At 32.5% G+C, this 22,492-nt stretch overlaps 2 protein-coding genes across 2 annotated transcripts; both read left to right on the forward strand.

Annotated features, from left to right (window-relative positions):
• The first annotated feature begins 4,961 nt into the window (after positions 1–4,961).
• On the forward strand, positions 4,962–7,182 carry LOC131956141 (arsenite methyltransferase-like). Its single transcript, XM_059320565.1, has 5 exons — positions 4,962–5,110; positions 5,286–5,436; positions 5,783–5,913; positions 6,893–6,962; positions 7,093–7,182. Exons 1-5 carry the CDS (start codon positions 4,962–4,964, stop codon positions 7,180–7,182), a joined length of 591 nt encoding a protein of 196 aa, XP_059176548.1.
• Positions 7,183–20,980: 13,798 nt separating this feature from the next.
• LOC131956142 (arsenite methyltransferase-like) lies at positions 20,981–22,203 on the forward strand. Its single transcript, XM_059320566.1, has 3 exons — positions 20,981–21,129; positions 21,776–21,926; positions 22,069–22,203. Exons 1-3 carry the CDS (start codon positions 20,981–20,983, stop codon positions 22,201–22,203), a joined length of 435 nt encoding a protein of 144 aa, XP_059176549.1.
• Positions 22,204–22,492: the final 289 nt, after the last annotated feature.

Consider the following 22,492-nt stretch of genomic DNA (forward strand, 5'->3'; position numbering starts at 1 on the left):
CTTTCTTCGGGGGGGGGGGGGGAGGACACTGTTAAAAGTATATATTTTCTATATAATTTATATAAATTTCATTTCGTTCGGGGGGGGGGGGGGGGGGCGGTAAAAATTTTCGGGGGGGGGGGGCCAAGACCCCCCCCCCCCCCGAAGAGATGCCTGGAAGAAACTCTGCAAACAATATGTGTATAATATGGCGGAATACTATTAGTACACTTAATATATTAACATGCGTTTTTTTATAAATCGGAAATAGCGTAAATTACTACTTCTTTTCAACGGAAATTACTTGTAAATTGTATATAGGGCAGATAATTGGGTCTTTTACTTTCGTGTGAAATTTCAGTAATCTATCTGAAACAGTATTGAAGTTATAGGCTGTTAAACACTTGAAAATAGAATAAGCGCAATTTCTGTTTACCGGAAATCGCTCAAAAAGTTTATACAAAACTATAAATTTCAAATAATACTCATATAAGAAATTTCATCAACCTACCTGTAATGGTTCTCAAGTTATCGTGTTTACAGACACACATCCACACATACACACACAGACATACGTTGAAAACTGTCAACGTTTCATGTGATTTTTGTGCATGATTACTTCCTATATACTCTGTATACAAGAAAGGGACAAATAGATGAGATAAAGTTTGAAAGATTTATAGAAGATGAGTCTATACGTTTTTAGTGATTGCAACGATTTAGAAAATATAAGACTTCTGTTTTGTAGGAAAACAAAAAAAAAATGTTTTATGTAAATGTCTTTCAATGGCCCCAGCTGTAATTTTGTGTCTGACGTCAACGTATGTTTAAACTGTCGAGTTGAATATAATTTTGTTTGATTAGGGACTAAACAAGGAACTTCATTATCATTTTCCAGTCCTGTTGTCCCTGGACTAAAGGCAAAGTATACTTTATATAATTACCTCAGGAGAACAGCTGTTTCGTTGATTACATAGTGACCTGCACACCCACGTGACTTATTTTAAATTTTAGGGCGATCAGCTAAAAAAAAAGCCTCGATGTTTGAGAACACCCCATAGTTCCAGCATCACCAAAGTGCATTGGCAGCAGTTTACTTTTTGAAAAACATTTCAAGCAAATGGTTGCAGTTTTTTGAAGCTCAATCACTCACTAAGTAAGCTTTTGTCTTCTTCTTCATTCTCAGTTTTATTTTTGGGAGTTAAGTTCTCCTCCAAACCTGACGGTTTATGGGGCAGGTGCAGTAGAGTTTACTTGTTTCTGTGATATCGATATATGAAGGTATAATGTGGTCAGCACTATGCCCAGCCGCCTTTACTTTCCCTAACGTGAGTTAGATACCCATCAGAGTTGGGTGTACTCAGGGACGGTCTACTGACTTGAACCCGATTCGAACTCCAGACTTACGGGTTAGCAGTCCACCTCTCTACCGCTAGACAACTCCGTCCCTGATAGTGTAGAAGTGGCTTATTGCATAGTTAGAATAAGACAGCAGTAGAATAGTTGTTTTGTAAGCTGAGCTGTATTGAAGCTTAACAGTTTTGAATGTAAACATAGGTAAATACGAAGAGAAAGTGTAGAAATACAAACAATATTACAACGCATCTGACGCGGAATAATGTACACATTTTTGACACGTAAAATGGAAACGAAACAACGACCATTCTTCTCACGGAGATGGCTGTTATGTATAGGATATCTATGCCCGTGGCTGTTTCAGAAACCGACGTGGAGAATGCTTGTCATTAATTAATTTATAACAAGCTCAATGACACACAATGAGGCATTTAAATATATATATACAATCGGCCTGTGTACGTTCTTTAATTTATTTATCACTTGAAATTCCATTCTATTATTAATTATTTTAAACACTCGTGGATTTGTTAGTAATTGTGTGTTTTCGTTACATGTTTATCCACCTTACCTCAAGCTATTGACAACACCACTTGATAAATTACTGTATATTAGTTTTTCTTTACAGTAATCTCGTAGGATTCAGCACACCTAGATTTTAAGTAAACGACTCTAATTTGAACCAAAATAAAGTATGTTATGTTTTTTAGAGAGTGGAAACATTTTTTTTTTTGAACCAATTAAAATTGCAATGGCAGTAATGGAACTAGACAATAAAATCCCTCACCAAAGCAACAATCTTTTTTTGGGACCCAAAGTAGGCATTATATATATATATATATATATATATATATATATATATATATATATATATATATATATATATATATATATATATAAATAATCTTTTTGTAAATCTACTTGTCATATGGCTTCCATTCCATTTGCTCACATGCAGATGTCCATTGACATTTAGGCTCCAGTCTAAATGATTAATAAACATGAATAATGAATTGATGTGAAGATAGTACTTGAGTGATTGCATTTGGGATTAATAAATTAATAAATTATTCAATGGTCGTTCAATATTCAAGTGGATTAATTAAGTATAAGTGGACGAGCACCTTTCCGTTTTAGTATTTAACGGTGATCGGTATGAATGTAGGCCTACTCAGTCAGTACTAACTCAGTCTAAGGCAGATAACTCATTTTGAGGTAAAATCACGTCAATTGTTTTATCATCTTACCTAAAAATAAAACAAGAAATATTTTTTTATCATAATCAGGTTTGCAGCAATCAAGACCTAAGAAAAAGGTAAGTTGATTACTTTTGATAATTGCAAAAATACAAAACTTGACTTAAAGTGGTCGTTGTGGATCCCGAAGCAGTATGCGTACTTTACTCAAGTTAGGGAAAGAAAACGCCTGGAAAAAGTGACCAGCAATTAATGTAAGGCTTCAATAGCTTGAGTTTAATGAAACAGTTAAACTCTACTTCATGTGTTCCGTGTGTCTTGGATACGAAGGAAAAAATATAACTGATCCACTACACGATTGTTTCATAAAAAAAAAAAAACTAATTGAAAGCGTCAAAAATGTTCTCTGCACAAATTAATATGCAATCGCTATAATATCATTTAATTTAAGAAATAAGAGATAACTTTAGTATATTATAATTTTATTTAGTTATTGTGATGAAATTAAACTAGATAAATGTAATGTAATAAATAATAAAACAGCAATAACTTTTAAATCATCTAATCTTTTAAATTCTACAATTATGGTTTTTCTTTTGCCTTAGAAGCTAATACTTTACTTGTACATAAAGTCAATTATTTCCAGGACTATCATTGCACGCCTGGGAATTATTTTTTCCCTACATATTGTATGCTTAACTTCTGTTCATCACTATCTATAATGAGTAGAACTTCAACCTTTTTCCAATCAACACGTCCATGTAGGATGTGTGTAACCATTATGTTTACAATAGCAGAGCCGGGTCGAACTAGTGACGGCTATTAGGAGCAGATTATTTAGTTTTTAAACGATTTGAAACGAAGGGGAGGTAACAAGTTCAGCGGGTCGGCACATTCATTTGTGTTTTCACTGTTTTAGAAAGGACTTAGTTTTGGTTGCAAGGGACGTATTTTTGCACCTTGCAAATCAAACCCTTATTTCAAACCGTTATTCTTATTTAATAAGACTTAAAATCAGATACTAGGAGACACATTGAAAAGTATGAAAGGTGTAATGGTTAACTTAGGTCTACACAAACGGGGGTAAAGATCAATATATATATATATATATATATATATATATATATATATATATATATATATATATATATATATATATATATATATATATATATATATAATTTATTATAATTATCAAAATCAACTACTGTGCTGTCAAATTATAGTAATGCAATATCAATTCATGTAATTGGCAACTGAAATGGGGTCTAAGAACTCTAACCCCCCCCCCCCCCACTGTTTTGGTGGGTTATTTAGTAGCAGGTGCAGTTGTCACACCCATATCCATATTATAACGTAAGACATGTGAAGGACTCCATTGACCGCTTGAATTACCACTTGAATACATTTGTTTGAATAAATTACTGCCACAGCTGGTTCACACACTTCAATGTCAAACACGGCTCATGAAATATGGTAACAGCAGAATTTGCATCCTAACAGTGGTTGTGTTGATAGATGATGAGAAAAAACTTATTATTTAAATAGTCTAATTTATTCTTTGAACATAAAATTAAAAGCTCCCAGTCAGGGTTTTATTCCCATTATTTAGCTGAACAAGTAGAGCGCTTTTTTAATGGCGTGAATATTTCAGCGTATTCACATCACATTCTTTTCAATCTTTTGATATTCTCATAGTAAATCTTTGTATACCATACACCCACTTCATGTATTAAAGATTATACGGTACAATAGTCAGTCTGTCTTCAACACAGGTATTAAGTTTATTATAAATGTGAATATTTAAAAGCATATTTTATAAAGGGTTCTTGTAAAATTAGGTATATAAGGCATATTTCATTAGAAAAAAATCAGTAAACATAATATACAAAAATATTCACTAAATTAGAAAAGAAACAAACCTAGTTGCACTTAGAATTATATAGATTGTGCTTTTCATCTGCTCATACGTGTAAACTAATATGAGTAAAAACAATTATAATACAATTATTTTTTGTCCTTTCTCTGCGTTGTCATTTCAACTTAGTCAATTGTTTCTACTGAAATGGATGAAACCATCTCAGAAACTTTAATTTATTTCTTATACTTTCCACCAACTCAGGAGTGTCAACACTAAGATGGATGAAACCATCTCAGAAACTTTAATTTATTTCTTATACTTTCCACGAACTCAGCAGTATCAACACTAAGATGGATGAAACCATCTCAGAAACTTTAATTTATTTCTTATACTTTCCACCAACTCAGCAGTATCAACACTAAGATGGATGACACCATCTCATATACTTTAATTTATTTCTTATACTTTCCACCAACTCAGCAGTGTCAACACTAAGATGGATGCAACCATCTCAGAAACTTTAATTTATTTCTTATACTTTCCACCAACTCAGCAGCGTCAACACTAAGATGGATGAAAACATGTCTCAGAAAATTATAAAGGAGATGTACTTCAAGCTGTATCAGGATTTTGACGTGGACACAAGGTTAAATATTGAGGCTGTACCGTCGTACGCCAGAAACATTTTGTCAAAGATCAGCGAACGTACAAGGAGGAGGTATGTAAACGGTTAAATGAAAAATTAATGTTATTCATTTTTAAGCTATAAAAATAACACAATTTATAGTTACTTTACAGAATAGATAAACAAACATAATAAAAGTTTAAATTAAAGTTTTATTTATAGTAGAGACGGAGTTAACCACGCTACGATTTTTGTTCCCTACCTACAGCTATGATGGTTCAGCTATTTACATCCCCGATGCCATCGAGGGCGCCCGTGTGCTGGACATTGGCTGTGGAGGTGGAAGTCTGTCTTTTGTTTTGTCCAAGCTCGTTGGTCCAGCTGGATACGTCGTTGGCGTTGATTTTTCTGAAGAAAGCGTAATGTTAATTTTTTTCTCATTCCTTTTTTTTTAAAAACGAATTCTAACTGGCTGCTGAAGATTTTCAGAAGAAAAAATGGTATTCTTTAACTCTTACTTTATACTTTGTATTTGTAACTTTGTTATGACTCATATTAAGGGATTAAGAGCACCATCGCTTCACAAAAATCCCCAAAAATCGTTGTGTTAGAGATAGATGAGCTACACTTTCCGATTTAAAGTTGTGTTTTACGTAGAGGTTGCGGTTCAGATTCAGTTCGAGGTTAAGGTTGTTTAGGTAGATGTTGAGGCTTAAAGTTCAGTTCGGACCTAAAGATCAACTCTTTTAATGATGTGTTAAACAGATCAAACTCTGCCAAGAAGAGACAGCCTACCACATGAAAGAATGGGGCTACAGTAAACCCAACTGTGAATTTATATGCACCTATGTTGAGAAGTTATTGGATTTTCAGCTTGAGCCCTTTGATGTTATTGTGTAAGTAAAACATATTGCCAATAATCACAAATTAGACAATGTAATATTAAACTAAGTAAATTTCAGAAACAAACATTTTATAAATACGTCTCATTCTCTCTTTGTCTGTCTTTATTTCTTTATATCTTTCTTATTTGCATCCTTATATTTATGAAGCAAATTATGTTTGTTTGTATTTTATGCATCACGTTATATTTTATCCGATCGCCATGAAACCTTTCTGAAGTTGTAGAGAATACTCCTCGGGATGTGTCTGTGAAAAAAAACACGTTTAAATTCGCAGGGGGGGGGGGGGGGCGTTTCAATTCTTCTCTTTATACGATGTAAAAGAATATCAGTCGATGGTGGTTTGACGCCGTTAATCCGATCACCATGAGTTGATTAGAACACTTTTGGGGAGGTTTTTAATTGCGCAATGGCGGCGTCCTGGAATGCTTGATTTTCTCTATTTTCTCTATATATAAAGGTCGAATAGCGTTCATCCGATTGTCATAAAATTTTAAGGGATAAATGAGTATACTCCCGCGATGATTTCTTTGTTGGAAAATTCAATTTAACAGAAGCAGCGCCCGGTCTTTCCAATGACCGCAGTGGCGCCTATGGTAGTTTTAAGCAGCCAGAGGCCATAGGCGGCACCCCTGCGGTACTGTAGCCTAGGGCTCTTGAAAGCGGTCCTCTACGTCCCTGACACCTAGGCGGTCACTTGTGTTTTACTTCACTATTACGATAAGTGATTATCGTACGCTTGAGTTAGGTAAACCCGTGCCCCGATAAATGTGATTCAAGCACAGACATTGTTTACATTTAAAAACTCAAGTTTTCGAAAAAGATCACACTTATTAGAATAAAGGAATATAGGATTGGTAATGCATTGATGAAACCCTTCTTATATATTTCGTCAGACATTCCCAGGGCAGGCTAATATATAAATTCTATCTTTTGAATCACACTATGTACTTTTTCTTTTACTTTGAATTAGAGCAAACGGGCTGTTGTGTTTAATTCCTGATAAGGAAAACCTGTTACGCAATATATTCAGTTTACTGAAGGTAAGTTAAACACTAGGATAAGAAAGTTGAAGAGCTTTCTTTTTTTTAAATAAAATGTGGTTATTTTACATTGCTTCAAAAATACTAAAAACGTATGCTGTAATTAAAAACTCAAAACATTTTGTTAAAGGAAGGTGGAGAATTCTACAACAGTGACATATATTCCGATATCAAGCAATGTGATGAAGTAAAAGATAATCCAATGTACACTTGTAAGTGAATTTCTGTAAGAATTTTTTTTAAGTATTCATGTATGGTGTGATTTAACAAAATACTTATAGATTTGATAACATCTCTTTTTAGTTTAAATAACATTAAAGTTGCTTTATCACTTATAAGGGAACCAATTACATCGATTAATTAACTGATCGATTTGTTTTCAGGCTATGGAATCACCAATGCTATGGTGTGGTCAGAGCTAAAAGACACAACAAGCAGACACGGGTTCTCAGAGCCTTACCTCCTATTCGCTGCTGATGCATTTCAATTTGAAAACGAGAAATTAAAGCACGATCTAAGTAGGTGTTGAACTTTAGATTTGGAATTTTTAAAGCGATTGTGAGTAAAAACCTACCTTATATTAACTTTAAAATTAAATATGGGATTCAAGTTACAATATAACTATCAGTCCTATTTGGATTTTCAGGAACTAAATGTTTATTTCTTTTATGAAATCGTACTGAAGTTAGAACTCTTATTTATGGGCTTTGTGTTTTGAATTAGTCGTTTTTAAACCGCACTCTTTTGTATCTCGGATCAACATTCAATACATTCAGAAAATGCATTGTTTGGTTTGATGTTCACTTGATGTTCACGATATGTTTTAAATTCATCTGCTTTTTCACTGCAACTTAAATGTAGACAGATGTCTTGAAAATCACATTTTGGCTAAGTCTGTAATAGGAATTTACACGATTTAAAGCGGGAACAATATAGTGGTGAATACTAGGATCGAGATTTGTACCCCAAAAAATGTATCAATGTATCCTAATTTTGTTAATTCATCTTATACCATTTTAATGTACTAACATGTACACATATACCGATTCTCTGTTATTACATTGTAATTATGTCTTGTTTAACTTAAAATGATAACACGGTTAGCAAATAACTTGACTGTCATTATTTTGTTTACAATGGGCTAAGTCATAAATACGTTATAAATTGTACAGGGGGAGTTAACTACTGTTGTGCTGTGTACAGACTTTTTAAGTGTGTCCCAAAAATGAATGGACCAGCTGCCATTGTGGTCTATGATGGGAATTGCAAGAACAACGAGGATCTCTTCAAATGGGATGTTGATTTGACATTTATGGTATTTTAAATTTGAATTTTAATAATTATAAATAATGTATATGACATATTTTAAAAGAAAAAAAAAACACAAGATAAAACAGTGTTTTTATATTTAAGCTTTATCAAAAACTTCAATTTCTCAAACATAATTATATTTTGGTTAACATATTTATATGCAATGTTATCTCATGTTTCAGAAAAATGTTCCTGTAAAAATTGATCAATATCTTTCTAGTATTTTGGCTGCTTCTAAATACGCGAAGTATTTTTCTATTCAACAATGTGATGAACACATTTTTGCACATAATGTAAGTATAAGAGTTTTAAGGAGAGAGGTATTATTTCCAAAACAGTCTTAATTAATTTAAAAATATCGAATTATTAAAAAATATCAAATATGTCATACAAATTGAAAATGTTATTTTCTTTAGAACCAGAATCCATTTACTTATTTGGCAAAACTACGCAGAAATGGGGACAATTATCCTAAGCCCATTTATCCTATGGTAAGATTGGCAACATACATTATATTTGAATAATAAAATTCTAGATGACATGCAAGACTATTTATTTTTACAAGGTTGATGAAGTATTTAGACGTTTACATTTATAGATGTTACATTTTAAAACCTATTTAGCACATATAGATTATAAAATATTAATTTCATATAACAATGCATAATATAACACTATATAACAAATTTATGTTTAACAAATTACGTTCCATCGTAGATTTAGATTAATCATTTTGTTTTATTAATTTATAGGCTGTATGTGATACATTGCAAAACAACTTGTTATATTTTTAAGAACAAGTAGTCTATACACTAATTAAGCTATTTGTTTTAAAAAAAATATCCTACACCTTATTTTTATCAGTGCTATAAACATGTTAGAAAACGAAAAAAATATCAGATTTACACAATTTATTTTAACTAGAGTTAAATCACATTGTACATTGTAGTTTCAGAAGTATATGTCCAATGAAATTTCAAATATATATATACTAGCCGTCCCGGCCAGGCCCTGCTCTGGCTTCTGTGAAAAACCTTTCTGTTAAAGACTATTACCTGTGTGTTTAGTAATCATCATAAACCCGGCAGTGCCCACCCAAACCACAACCAACCAAAACAACAAAACGCAAACATAACGCTAACACAATTACAAATACAAACGAAAACAAAAACCTAACAACAAACACAACCACAAACACCAATACGAACACAAAGAAAAAAACAAACGAAAAAGTAAACAAAAACAAACCAAATCCAAACGCAAAACCAACCACAAACACAAACCCAAAGAAAAAAACACAAACGAAAAAGCAAACGAAAACAAACCAAATCCAAACGCAAAACCAACCACAAACACAAATACAAACACAAATCCAAAGAAAAAAACACAAACGAAAACGAAAAAAGAAAGAACAAAAACGAACCAAATCAAAACGCAACCACTAACGCAAACCCAACCTAATCACAAAGAAAACACTAACGCAAACATAAACGCAAAGTGCTCACAGTCTAGCCCGGGGCAGAATCGCCTGTTTCAGCTTAATAATCGACTACAGTACCCCAACTTATTCATAGTCTTTTGCACTCACTTAAATGAACGTAGGTGCCAAACCAAACCAAATGAACAATTATAATACTCCAAGCTTATTCGTAAAATACCTACAACATTTGCACTTGATCAATCCCCGCTAATTATGTAATTATTTTTTTCCCAACCTCAAAACAAAGTAATAAAAAGTAAATTCTTTTCCACTAATGCAATGTTTTATAAATGGCAGTAATTGTGTTTTCCTAATTTATCAAAGGGAAGTAAGTGCTAAAGGACTAAATATAAATAATTTTCAGACATAATTAGAATTTTTGTTATTTTTTTAAAATTATGTTTAATGAACATGCCCACAATTATTACTATCAGTTTGAAAAATGAAAATTATTTCCCAACACTTTCAATAGTAATTTTTTAACTCATACATTTAGACTATGAGCACGATAATAGTCTAACACTTAAATCCATGGAAGTATGTCAACGACAAACAAACAAACTTATTTTTACATACAGAATTGAGCTTTTTATTATATATATATATATATATATATATATATATATATATATATATATATATATATATATATATATATATATAGCAAAGTGGTCAAGTGCCCGATTGGGCACTTCCCGGCGCCGTGGGCGCGTAAAATTTGGCACGATGATGCCTTGGGGCAATAAAACACGAGTGCCGGTGATGGTTGGCCGAAAAGTCCACGGAAAGGGGGTCAAAATTGACCTCGACTGGCCGGCGCCTTTTATGGGCTACATTACGAAAAAAAACTTTTGCCGAACAACCCCTTTGATATTTTGTGAGGTGGTAGGAGATTGCCTAGGGGTGTTGGAAAAAACTCTGGAAATGGGTCAAAACGGACCACTCGTATTTCCCTATATAATCGTTGTATTTTATGGGAAAAATAGAAGGTAATTTCAAAACGGATTTTAGGACATTTACCGTCTTTACATCTGGCTAATTTTAGGCAAGCTTATAGGTAAATTACTTGGCCTTGGGGCAAACTGTCGGTTTCACTCAAAGCCCTCGACGTGGGCTAAAAATTGACCGCAAGTGAAATTCTATTTATATGCGCTCTTTTACGACAAAAAAACTTTTGTCCGACGCCCCCCTTTGAAATTTTGTGAGGTGGTAGGAGAACACCTAAGGGTGTCAGAAAAACTCTTCATATCTGGGAAAACTTCGTAAAGGGGTCAAAACTGACCAGTTGTATTTCCCTAAATAATCTTTGTATTTTATGGGAAAACAGAGGGTCATTTCAACGCGGATTTTAGGTTATTTAAACTCAGTATATTTGGCTAATTTTTTTGCATTCTCCTAGGTGAATCGCTTGGCCTTTAGGGACATCTCGACGAGGGCAAAAACATGACCGCAAGTGAAAATCTTATTATTTGAGCTATATAATGAAAAATTTCTTGCCGAACGACTTCCTTTGATATTTTGTAAGGTGGTAGGAGAACTCCTAGGGATGTCACAAAAAACTCGGCGTATCTATGAAAAAATCGTAAAGGGGTCAAAACTGACCAGTTGTATTTCCCTATATAATTTTATCGGAAAAACAGCAGGTCATTTCAACGCGGATTTTAGGGTACTTAAACTCAGTATATCTGGCTAATTTTTTCCGTGCTCCTAGGTAAACGGCTTGGCCTTTAGGGATAACTGTCGGTTAGACTCAAAGCCCTCGACGAGGGCTAAAACATGACCGCGAGTGAAAATCTCCTTATTTGAACTATATAACGAAAAAGTTTCTTGCCGTACGACCTGACTTGATATTTTGTGAGGTGGTAGGAGAACACCTAGGGGTGTCAGAAAAAACTTGCCACATCCGGGAAAAATCTGTAGATGGGTAAAAACCTCTATTCATCAAGCAATGTTTTTACATGCACCTATGTAGATGACTAGGCCGTATGGAAAAACTGTTGGTCAAACTCAAAGCCCTCAACGAGGGCTATAAAATTCTCCTTATATAAGATATCTATAAATATATTGACGAACGATCTCCCTAATATTTTGTGAGGTCGTAGACAGCCACCGGAGGATAACAAAAAATCATTATTCACGTCAAAAAAAAAAAAAAACCCTTAGGGTCATTATATTTGCCAGATGATGTATTTTCTTATAATTAATTGTTTGTAAAAAAGTAAACAAAGACATACGTCATTCGTTTCAATTTTTTAAAATAATTATTTTTAAAACAATTGTATACTTTTTTTAAACATAAACAGAAAATGACGAAGTATAGCATTTGTTTCAGTAAAAAAAAAATTAAGTTTTTTTTTACGGTACGTATCTTAATTAAATAAGTTAATAATTTTAAAAGTCAATGTAATATAAATTTTGAGATAGACTGTTCATGTACCTCACTAGTTCTAATTCCATTTTAGTCATACATTTTGAACTTTCCAATATTTTCTCTGAAAATGGACGTTACACAACAAAAAAGAACAACAACATTTTCTCTAAAATTAGCATTACCGTTTAAATGCAAGCACTCAACACCGCAGCCGTCACTAAATAATTAAGTATTCAAATTCTCAAATGTTTTTGAAAACCTAAGTGAAGGTATGCAGTATGCCAAGTATATATATATATATATATATATATATATATATATATATATATATATATATATATATATATATATTCTAAACACATGATGAATGTATATAATTTGATTTTTTTTCAGTGTGAATATAACAACGAATACTTTAAGGATCTAAATAAAAAGCTGTTTAAAAATTAATATAAACAGAGTTTGCAATTATTTCTCTGTCCTTTAAAAAACATTTGCCTTTAAAGTACATTATATATGTCAGGTAAATACTGTATATCACATTGCATTGTGCATGATTTTAATTTATTTTAATAAACAGATATGTTTATTAGTATTACGCTTAACACACGCATACGTAATATTATAAGATGTAATATTAACTATATAATTTATATCTTTCTATATAAATATCATTATCTGGTGATATATATATATATACATTTATATATATAAGTATATATATATATATATATATATATATATATATATATATATATATATATATATATATATATATATATATATATATATATAGTTTGACTACATGACTGACACAAACATTCACAACTTCTTCCATAATTTATATCCATCTTTCTTTGGACTAATAACATCAAAGAAAATCCCCACCCCTTAACTATGTGTACCCTCCTAACTTTTGTAACCACTTTTCACACACACACACACACACGTCTCAAGAACACGTAGTTTTCCTTATGTATGATATTGCACATTTTAGTATTTTATTATAGAAAAAAGTGTTGCATCTTACATGATCTGTCTTCAATTGAAATGTGTTTTCTTTTGCAAAATGATGTAAACAGAATAAATTATATTTTATAAGAGTTTTTTCTAACTGACGACGAAATGAAATTTAGTATGTTAATGTATGCATTATGCACGTTTTATTCTATTTTCTTATTACTGTAGAGGTATGCTTGGTCGAACCAGAAAAGCACATATTTGCTAACCCAGGTTTTAAGTTTGAGGGCAGTAACCCATCAAGTAGAGAAAAGTATTAAATCAATCAGGAGTTCAGCTCCTTAAGGCCATAGAATTACCAAATCAGATTTTATTTTGATACCCTTTGGTATCTCAGCTATTAGGAAAGAGATACATAGATAGAGTCTTGAACTCCTCAACCTTCGCACTGTTTACAAAGTGCTATCGCTCAATCATTTATTAGGCTTTTATTTTTTTAATTACTCTTCTTGATAAGATACTACTTTTTATGCCACACAAATTATTTAAATATTGAATATAAAGATGCAAATATATTAGTTTATAGTTGATACATAAACAGATGTTGTTTTCTATGTGTACATAATTAAAAGAATTGTTTATGGGACAAAATATTAAAAGAATAGCCACGAAGAATATGGCTACATCCGTATTCGACCCATCTGAAGCACAAACTATAGACTTCTGCGCCAAAAAAGAACACATTTTCCACGCACGATTTCCCCCACTCCCTATCAGAGTTTAGTTTCTTCCAGGCATCTCTTTAGGGGGTGGGGGGGGTGCTAAGCCCCACCGGAAAAATTCTACCGCCCCCCCCCCCCCCCGAACGAAATGAAATTTATATTATTTATATAGAAAATATGAAGGGCTCAGTGGAAAAAGTACTTAAGTTACATTTTGTCAAAAATGAGTTAAGACCGGTATGTTATTTGACTACCTCCCCTTAACCATCCCTGTAAATTTGGGCCATGGAAAAAGTACCGAAGTAGCTTAATTTAAATAATCTGCATCAGCTGTTTTGGTATTTCAATAACAATTTAAAAACTTTGCACTCATTTTTCTCAAAACTCTCAAAATACACTTAAGTACTTTTTCCACTGAGCCCCTCATATATACTTTTAACAGTTGCCGCCCCCCCCCCCCAAAGAAAGTCTACCGCCCTCCCCCCCCCCCCCCCCCGAAAATTTCAAATGCCCCCACGGAGAAAAAAGTCTGGAAGAAACACTGCTCCCTATCCTTACCCCCATCTTTTAATTCCTTACAAAACCAAATCTCTCCTTACACTATTGAACTGGATATTTTTAATTGTTTCTTTGTCATAATTTATTAAACACGTCTAATAGTTAGATACATTATGGCGTTTTATATTGCTAGACAAGTGCATTCAGGGTAAACAAACAAAATTTGAGGTCATCTATTGTTTGCCAAATGTAGGTATCTTTAACTCCGACCTAAAAATCCTTCGCCTACAAAGTTATTTTTTAGGAGATAAATATATGAGAAAAAAAAATACACGATTCCTATAAAAGTTAGTAAATAACACACATGTGTATGTGGACTGACAGGAAACCTATGTGGGTTTTTTTTTCATTCAAAAATAAAACCTGTCAATTATTCAACGCAAGCTGTTGCCATAATTTCATACGTTTCAACTAGACAATGGTAGATCAACATCTGGGCTAATTAATATTTCAAGTGATTAAATTGAAATGCGGGGCCAAAGTTGACTGTGCTGTATGGCATCAATTCATTGCCCGACCTCCACATTGTTGAGTTACAAACGCCTGACGTATTAAACAACAGGGAACACACGATACAATCTGGACACAGAAGTTAGGCTTTATTATATACACGCTAATGGTAGATAAAGACCATGTAGTGGAAAGGAACGTATTGTTATTGTTGATAAGAGAACAATACATCGACCGACATATTTTGTATAACAGGTTGCCTTAGAAGACGTCAGCGTTATGATACTGGGATACTGTATATTATATCAACAAACCACATACATTTAACCCCCCCCCCCCCCTCCCCACATCCGGTCCACTCATCTCTTATAGAATCACATACATATTCTATCACCTAAAATACTATTTTATCTCCTTCACCTGAGCATTAAACATAAGGGGACGACGTGGTCGGAGAGTAAACACACAACAGCTAACCTGGAAGTCTTGAGTTCGAATCGTTGAATTTTCTCAGCCCACTTGACTCAGGTACCTGTCTATAAATGTCTATAAATAAAATAAATTTTCAAATCTTCTGTATTGATAGGATTTATTTTCGGCAACACTCATCGTCATCAAACTTCCTCGTTCGTACCAAAGCGATAAAGGGGAGTTAGAGTAGATTTGATCTGTTTTTACTATATTTGAATACGGGGGTATTGTTTGGCCAGCACTCTATATAGCAGCCCTGATTTCCTTAAAGTTATCACATATGAGGACTAATGAGCGATAAACTGACTCTAGCCTGGTGTCTGAACTCCTGACTTACGGAACAGCAGTCGTAAGCTATACCATTTGATAAGGCCGTCCTTATTCTTGTAATCTTTTCATTTGTATGTATTAGTATTTCTAATAAATACTATACTTCAGAAAAATAAATAACTCAAGAAGAACAAATAAAAACACAACAAAAGCAACAAAATTTTATTTTTTTACGTAATTTGCACTTAATCAATCAGCTTTTATTTTTAATTTTATTTATAGCTTTAAAATGAAATCGTGATTAAAACATATTTTAAAAAATTTCCAATGGTTTCTGATTTTAAAAAATAACAACTGAAATAATACAGTTACTGTAGAAATTATTTGAATTTAAGATAGCTGATATATGTAAAATGCAGGCCATTACAGTCAAACATGATTTTACCTACTATACAGTATACCTTGGCTTATGTCCCTTAATACGTATAATCTTGTTACACTATCACTGGTTTTAAATAAAACAATTACTTTAACTACCTTAATCTGAATTCTCCTTTACGTCGACCAAATTTGTTATGCAATTTGTTTAGTTTAGATATTTCCTAATAAATATTAATTAAAATTAATAATGATAATATATTGGAATTAAATTCATGTAGGTAATTATAAACAACTTTACCTAAACTCTGAATTGAAATTAGATCATGTTTATTTCCCTTGGATATAGTCTTGTTGTTTTATTCTTTTAACTAAAATTAAAAAAAAAACGATTGCTGAACCAATAAAAACAGGATTATCTCTCTTACATGTGTTTGACACAACATACTTTAAATTGCGATTTATATTAACAGACACTTAAATAATATTGGTAATTAATTTGCATTATGTTTAACTAGCCTTCGGTACCCTTTGCTTGTGAATTATAGACCTATATACTTTAACGTTATACATGTTTGAGAAATATATTTTTAAAAATAGTTATTTGTAAAAACGCAATGTGCTTTACTAACTTAATATACCTAAAAAGCCGACATATTAAAATATATATATTAATTTACAAATTATATAGGCCTACATTATTAGTCAACAGAACGTCATATTAAATGTACACACTGATTAAGAGACTAAAATGTTTCCGTTTAAAACCCGGCTATTCAATGGTGATTAGGTTGTTTTTAACACGTTTTTCTTAACTCAGCTTCGCGTTTGTTTGTTTGTTGTTAAAATTGACATAGAAAATTAGCCCACTTCTGATTGCTCTAGAGACCTGAAATTGGGCATGCATGCTACTTTCGCCTAACAATTTCAGATGCAATCATAAAAACTAGCAATTAGTGACCGTAATTAGCTTAATTTAATTACGCCCCAAGGACCATAAAATTGAGGACATGATTTCTAAAGATACCGACAAGACTTGAGGCCTATTGACACAGTTACTTCGGCCCCAATCGATGTGAGCGCGCTGGCCGTGATCGTATAGTGGTTAGTACTTCGCGTTGTGGCCGCGACAACCCAGGTTCGAATCCTGGTCGCTCAAGATTTTTTTAGTCCGTGTATTTATAAACACTTTTTTACAAACCACGTTTTTCATGTGTAGCAACGGACTAAAAAGGAGAAAATAAAATACTTAAAAAAAACTTTTTAAAAAACCACGTTTTTTATGTGTAGCAACGGACTAAAAAGGAGAACGGACACGGTAACACATTGTTAACGGTGACACGGTTGGTACGCTGGGCATGCTAAAATACACATAAACACGTTTTTCCTTAACTCAGCTTCGCGTTTATTTGTTTGTTTATGGGAGATTTGATCACGTGATTCGTGAGTAGATCTCCACGCCAGCAACGTAAATTACACCCTTTCTCTGTTTAAAGCGTATCGGTCGCTCAAGATTTTTTTAGTCCGTGTATTTAAAAACACTTAGTCAAGTCATACTTAATCAAGTGATTAGATAAAGTAGAAAATAAACTATATAAAAAACTTTTTAAAAACCACGTTTTTCATGTGTAGCAACGGACTAAAAAGGAGAAAATAAAATACATAAAAAAAAACTTTTTAAAAAACCACGTTTTTCTTGTGGACTAAAAAGTAGAAAATAACTATTTACATACATTTGATGACAAAAAACGTGGGTCGGGCAGATGGGTCGGGAAATTTGATGGTGAACGTACCCACGTTTTTTTGTCATCAAATGTATGTAGATAGTTATTTTCTACTTTTTAGTCCACAAGAAAAACGTGGTTTTTTAAAAAGTTTTTTTTTATGTATTTTATTAAAGTAATGTGTAAAAGTTTGACCTAGAAGATGTATACATTTCATAGCGTACGTCTTGATACGTAGATTTATAAAATCCGGATCTAAATCCAGCCCTAGCCCTAGCCCTAGCCCTAGCCCTAGCCCTAGCCCTAGCCCTAGCCCTAGCCCTAGCCCTAGCCCTAGCCCTAGCCCTAGCCCTAGCCCTAGCCCTAGCCCTAGCCCTAGCCCTAGCCCTAGCCCTAGCCCTAGCCCTAGCCCTAGCCCTAGCCCTAGCCCTAGCCCTAGCCCTATATAAACAGACAGGGAGACAGAGAGAGAAAGAACGAAAATGATCCGTTACCATCCTATCATAAATTCCTGCTTATTTTACTCTGTTAATGAATTTTTTGATAACTGTCCACAATGAAACATCAAAGAGCAGACAGCTTGTACTGGTAGCAAAAGTACAATGGCATTAATCCGTTGAATTATTCAAAGTAGAGATTAAATATTTATAAAAGCACTATTGTTACGACGTGTTTTGAGGTTTATTCTAATTTTTTATGTCACTTGTGTAGTAGCAAAACAATAGATTTTTTTCTTTCTACAAATAACGAGGAAACTAACAGACTTGGCGTAAATTATAGACACATGTCCAAAATATTCAATTTAAAAAAAACGGTAACAATAATAGGCACGGAGACCTCTTTTTACACATTGGGTGTTTTTTTTTTTTTTTTAACATAACAACACCATTTAAACAAAATAAATTGAATAGTAAAGACATAGCAGTAACATAGCATTGACAAGTTTGGAATAAACAGATAATATTATCTTGTTGTAGTGTTGTTTGTTGTTGATTCATGCTGATGTCTCAGTTTTTCTAGTTCTGTTGCTTTTTCTGCCCTTATTTTAATCTTGGTTGCTTCTGCTTCTACTTCTTTGCTGTCCAGGTTTTGCTATTACTCTAGCCTCTCTTTCTAGCCGTTGTTCTAACCTACCATCTACCCATGCTCTAGCCTCTCTTTCTAGCCGTTGTTCTAACCTACCATCCACCCATGCGTCTAGCCCCTCGCCCTTTTTGTTCAGTGCCACACCCTGTTTACAATATTCTAATTCTACATCCATGGTTGTGTGTTTGTGTGTTGTGTTGAGAAAAGTTAAAAAAAAAACTAAAGTAACAGGGTGTAACGATAGAATCAATAAGGCAGAAAAACCGCTGTTACAAAATATGTAGCACGGGTATAAACCCAAACTGTAAAAAAAAATTTAGGAAGGTAATTACTTATCTTTTATCTTGTTAAAAGTTCCACTTGTTGGTAATCCACCGAAATCTGTGCATTACGGTGACATTTTATTTTTATACTACTACCAATTTTATTTAAATGAAAATTGTCACTATGTAGACGTTGTTAGGGAGCACCGTGAAAAAAACGTATTGTTGTAAAAAAAAGTAATAACTATTACAGAAAGACTGAAAAAGCTATTATTTATATACCTTTGGTGACTAAAAAATAGCCTTACAGGCTACATTTACACAACACTTTTCATTAAGCTATGAGCTAATTTTCTAAAAAAGGCATGGTACATATAAACAATTAATAAATTCGTTCTAGTTATGTAATACAATTTTAATATCGGACTGTGCGCTGAAAATAGGTATGTATAGTGATTTTCATTAAATTCTAATTAGCCAGTTTTTATAATTTTTAAGAAAAGTGTGAGACACTTTCTGAAAAAAAAAGTTAATGTATAGACTCGTCTCTACATTTAAATAGACATAAAAACGGTTATTCGCTGCGTAAAAAACTGTATTGTCTATTGTCTTGAAATTTTAAAATTTAAAAATACCTATCGGTTATATTAAAAGAAGCAATTATAGCAAAACGATCCATTATGACCGGCATTAGAGGGATAAAAAAAGATTGATGGCATACAAAGTAACAACAAAAAATAATTTTATAGATCATTAACAAAAAAAACATCTTAAAGTTTGTAAAATTAAAATTAATAACATTTAAAAATAATGTTGCTTTATACATACTTCTTCAAGATAATTATCTTAAATTTTGTGCTGCTAAAATAAATGTATCTACCAACAAAAAATTATGTTTTTTCAATTCGTTATCACAAAAATTATCTTGAATTTTGTTAAGTTAAATTTAACGATTCACCTACATTTCCGTTTATTTACACTAAACATACTCCACCACGACAGTAGTCGAGTAAACAAGACATGTGTTGCAAGTACTTTTAACTACATCAGCACTTTTAATTAGCCGGCTAGAAAAAAATATATTTTATGTAGAAGTTTACAAAGGCAAATATAATCTCCAAACCAATATGATTAATCCCTGTCTAACAGACATTAATGTACGAATGGGATTAAGATAATCGCTTCAGTGAGCGCATCTCTTTGTACTTTTAGTCACCAACGTATTGGTGTCACACAAATGTGTACTGTGGTACATAGCTTTTAACATAAGTACGAGTGTATATAAAGCTTAGTTATACCAAATAGCTATTTCAAATAGTGAACGCGGGTGTTAGTTTACTGTAAGGAAAACCAAGAAAGGGACGCAGTTCTTTGAAAGCAAAACTCCACAAAGGAAAACCAAAGCAGATCTATGACAACTCAGGCTAAAAGTCCACATAGTAAGCTATAGACTTCTGATATGTGTACCTGCTTTAATTAATAGACTTTAAGTAGACTTGGTTTTATTCGTATCATACAGCTGAAACCATTGAATCACGTCCTACTATATGATTAAAGTGTTGATTGTACATTCAGAACTGGTTTGAATATATGTATTTACATATATATATATGTAAATATGCATACAATATATATATATATATATATATATATATATATATATATATATATATATATATATATGTATACATATATATATATATATATATATGCATATGTATATATATATATATATATATATATATATATATATATATATATATATATATGTATACATATATATATATATATATATATGCATATGTATATATATATATATATATATATATATATATATATATATATATATATATATATATACATATATATATATATATATATATATATATATATATATATATATATATATATATATATATATGTATATATATATACAATATATATATGCTTGTAGTTCCATCAGCATCATTCATCATGAGCGGGAACAAGTCTCAGCAACTAGTACAGGAGATGTACAAGAACTTAATTGAGAACATGGCTATGGACGCGAGATTGAATGATGAGTTTATGCCGCCCTACGCTGCTGAAATCCTGGCAAAGATCAGTCCACGCTCTAGGAAAACGTAAAGAGATCTTATAGCAATGTTTAGAGTAAATATATTTAGAATAACGTGTCTATACTTGCGACATGTATGTGGGTCTTAAACTACTTATATGTATACAAGATATGTTTAAGTTATATTTAACATCCGAGTTGCTGGACACAAAATCGTACCCTTTTTTCATCTAAACTCCGGGTATTTTGTTATCACTGAGAGAAAACATTAGACATGTTCTGTATTTATAGTCGGCGTATTCGTAAAAGTGTAAGAATCTCTATTTAGTTACATTACTTAGCTGAATAAAAATGAAAGTTAAATATATAAATTTTGGTTCAAAATATCATTTGAAAATCGTTAAATGTACACTAAATAGAATACATTTTATAGAAAATCGGTATCTTTTATCTAACATCTGAGCGTTTTTTTTTCCTTTTTTTCTATTTTTTTACAAAAATTAAGTTCTTTCGCAAAGTTGAATGGAGAGGTTGCTGCCCTTTGCTTCTCTCTTATAGATGATGATTTCTTGATTCTACGAGTGGGCATGGTCTGACGATTGTTAAATAATTCTTCATGCCAAAAGCTTAAACACCGTGATACATAATACCTTAATAATTCAACATTAAATGTTCATAACAAAGATTTATGTATTTTTAAATATAATCTCCAGATATGACGGTTCAGCTATTTTCATCCCCGATGCCATCGAGGGCGCCCGTGTGCTGGACATTGGCTGTGGAGGTGGAAGTCTGTCTTTTGTTTTGTCCAAGCTCGTTGGTCCAGCTGGATACGTTGTTGGAGTCGATCTTTCTGAAAAATTCGTAAATATGTGTTCAATAATATAGCTTAAGTACACCCACACTCACGAACACACACATGAACACACACGCGCGTTCACACGTACACGCATGTAGACACTAACGCACACATAAACGGAGTACACATTATGCCATCAACGTACAGATACAACTGTGCCAAGAAGAGACAGCCTACCACATGAAAGAATGGGGCTACAGTAAACCCAACTGTGAATTTATATGCTCGGATGTTAAGAGGTTACTCGACCTTCAACTTGAGCCCTTTGATGTGATCGTGTAAGTAAATATTGCTTAAATATTAATATTGTTATACAAAGACACGTATTTGTATGGGTCGTTAATTAACCTGAAGCTTCATTAGGTGGCATGGACTGTTTTGACGTGTGTGTCGAAGGGGAGGCGGAGTCTAACCTATGACATATATATATATATATATATATATATATATATATATATATATATATATATATATATATATATGTATGTATATATATATATGTATGTATGTATATATAATTTCATCTACAGTTCTAACGGGCTAATGTGTTTAGTTAAAAACAAGGAAAAAG

This window comes from Physella acuta, unplaced genomic scaffold (assembly GCF_028476545.2).
Source record: "Physella acuta isolate Inbredline_101_S28 unplaced genomic scaffold, ASM2847654v3 ptg001130l, whole genome shotgun sequence".
Taxonomy (NCBI): domain Eukaryota; kingdom Metazoa; phylum Mollusca; class Gastropoda; family Physidae; genus Physella; species Physella acuta.

Coding starts and splice junctions, on each gene's coding strand:
- LOC131956142 (XM_059320566.1), top strand. CDS start 20,981: ATGAGCGGGAACAAGTCTCAGCAACTAGTACAGGAGATGTACAAGAAC. Junction 21,130..21,775: donor AGTCCACGCTCTAGGAAAAC/GTAAAGAGATCT, acceptor TATAATCTCCAG/ATATGACGGTTCAGCTATTT. Junction 21,927..22,068: donor TCGATCTTTCTGAAAAATTC/GTAAATATGTGT, acceptor ATCAACGTACAG/ATACAACTGTGCCAAGAAGA.
- LOC131956141 (XM_059320565.1), top strand. CDS start 4,962: ATGGATGAAAACATGTCTCAGAAAATTATAAAGGAGATGTACTTCAAG. Junction 5,111..5,285: donor AGCGAACGTACAAGGAGGAG/GTATGTAAACGG, acceptor CCCTACCTACAG/CTATGATGGTTCAGCTATTT. Junction 5,914..6,892: donor GAGCCCTTTGATGTTATTGT/GTAAGTAAAACA, acceptor ACTTTGAATTAG/AGCAAACGGGCTGTTGTGTT.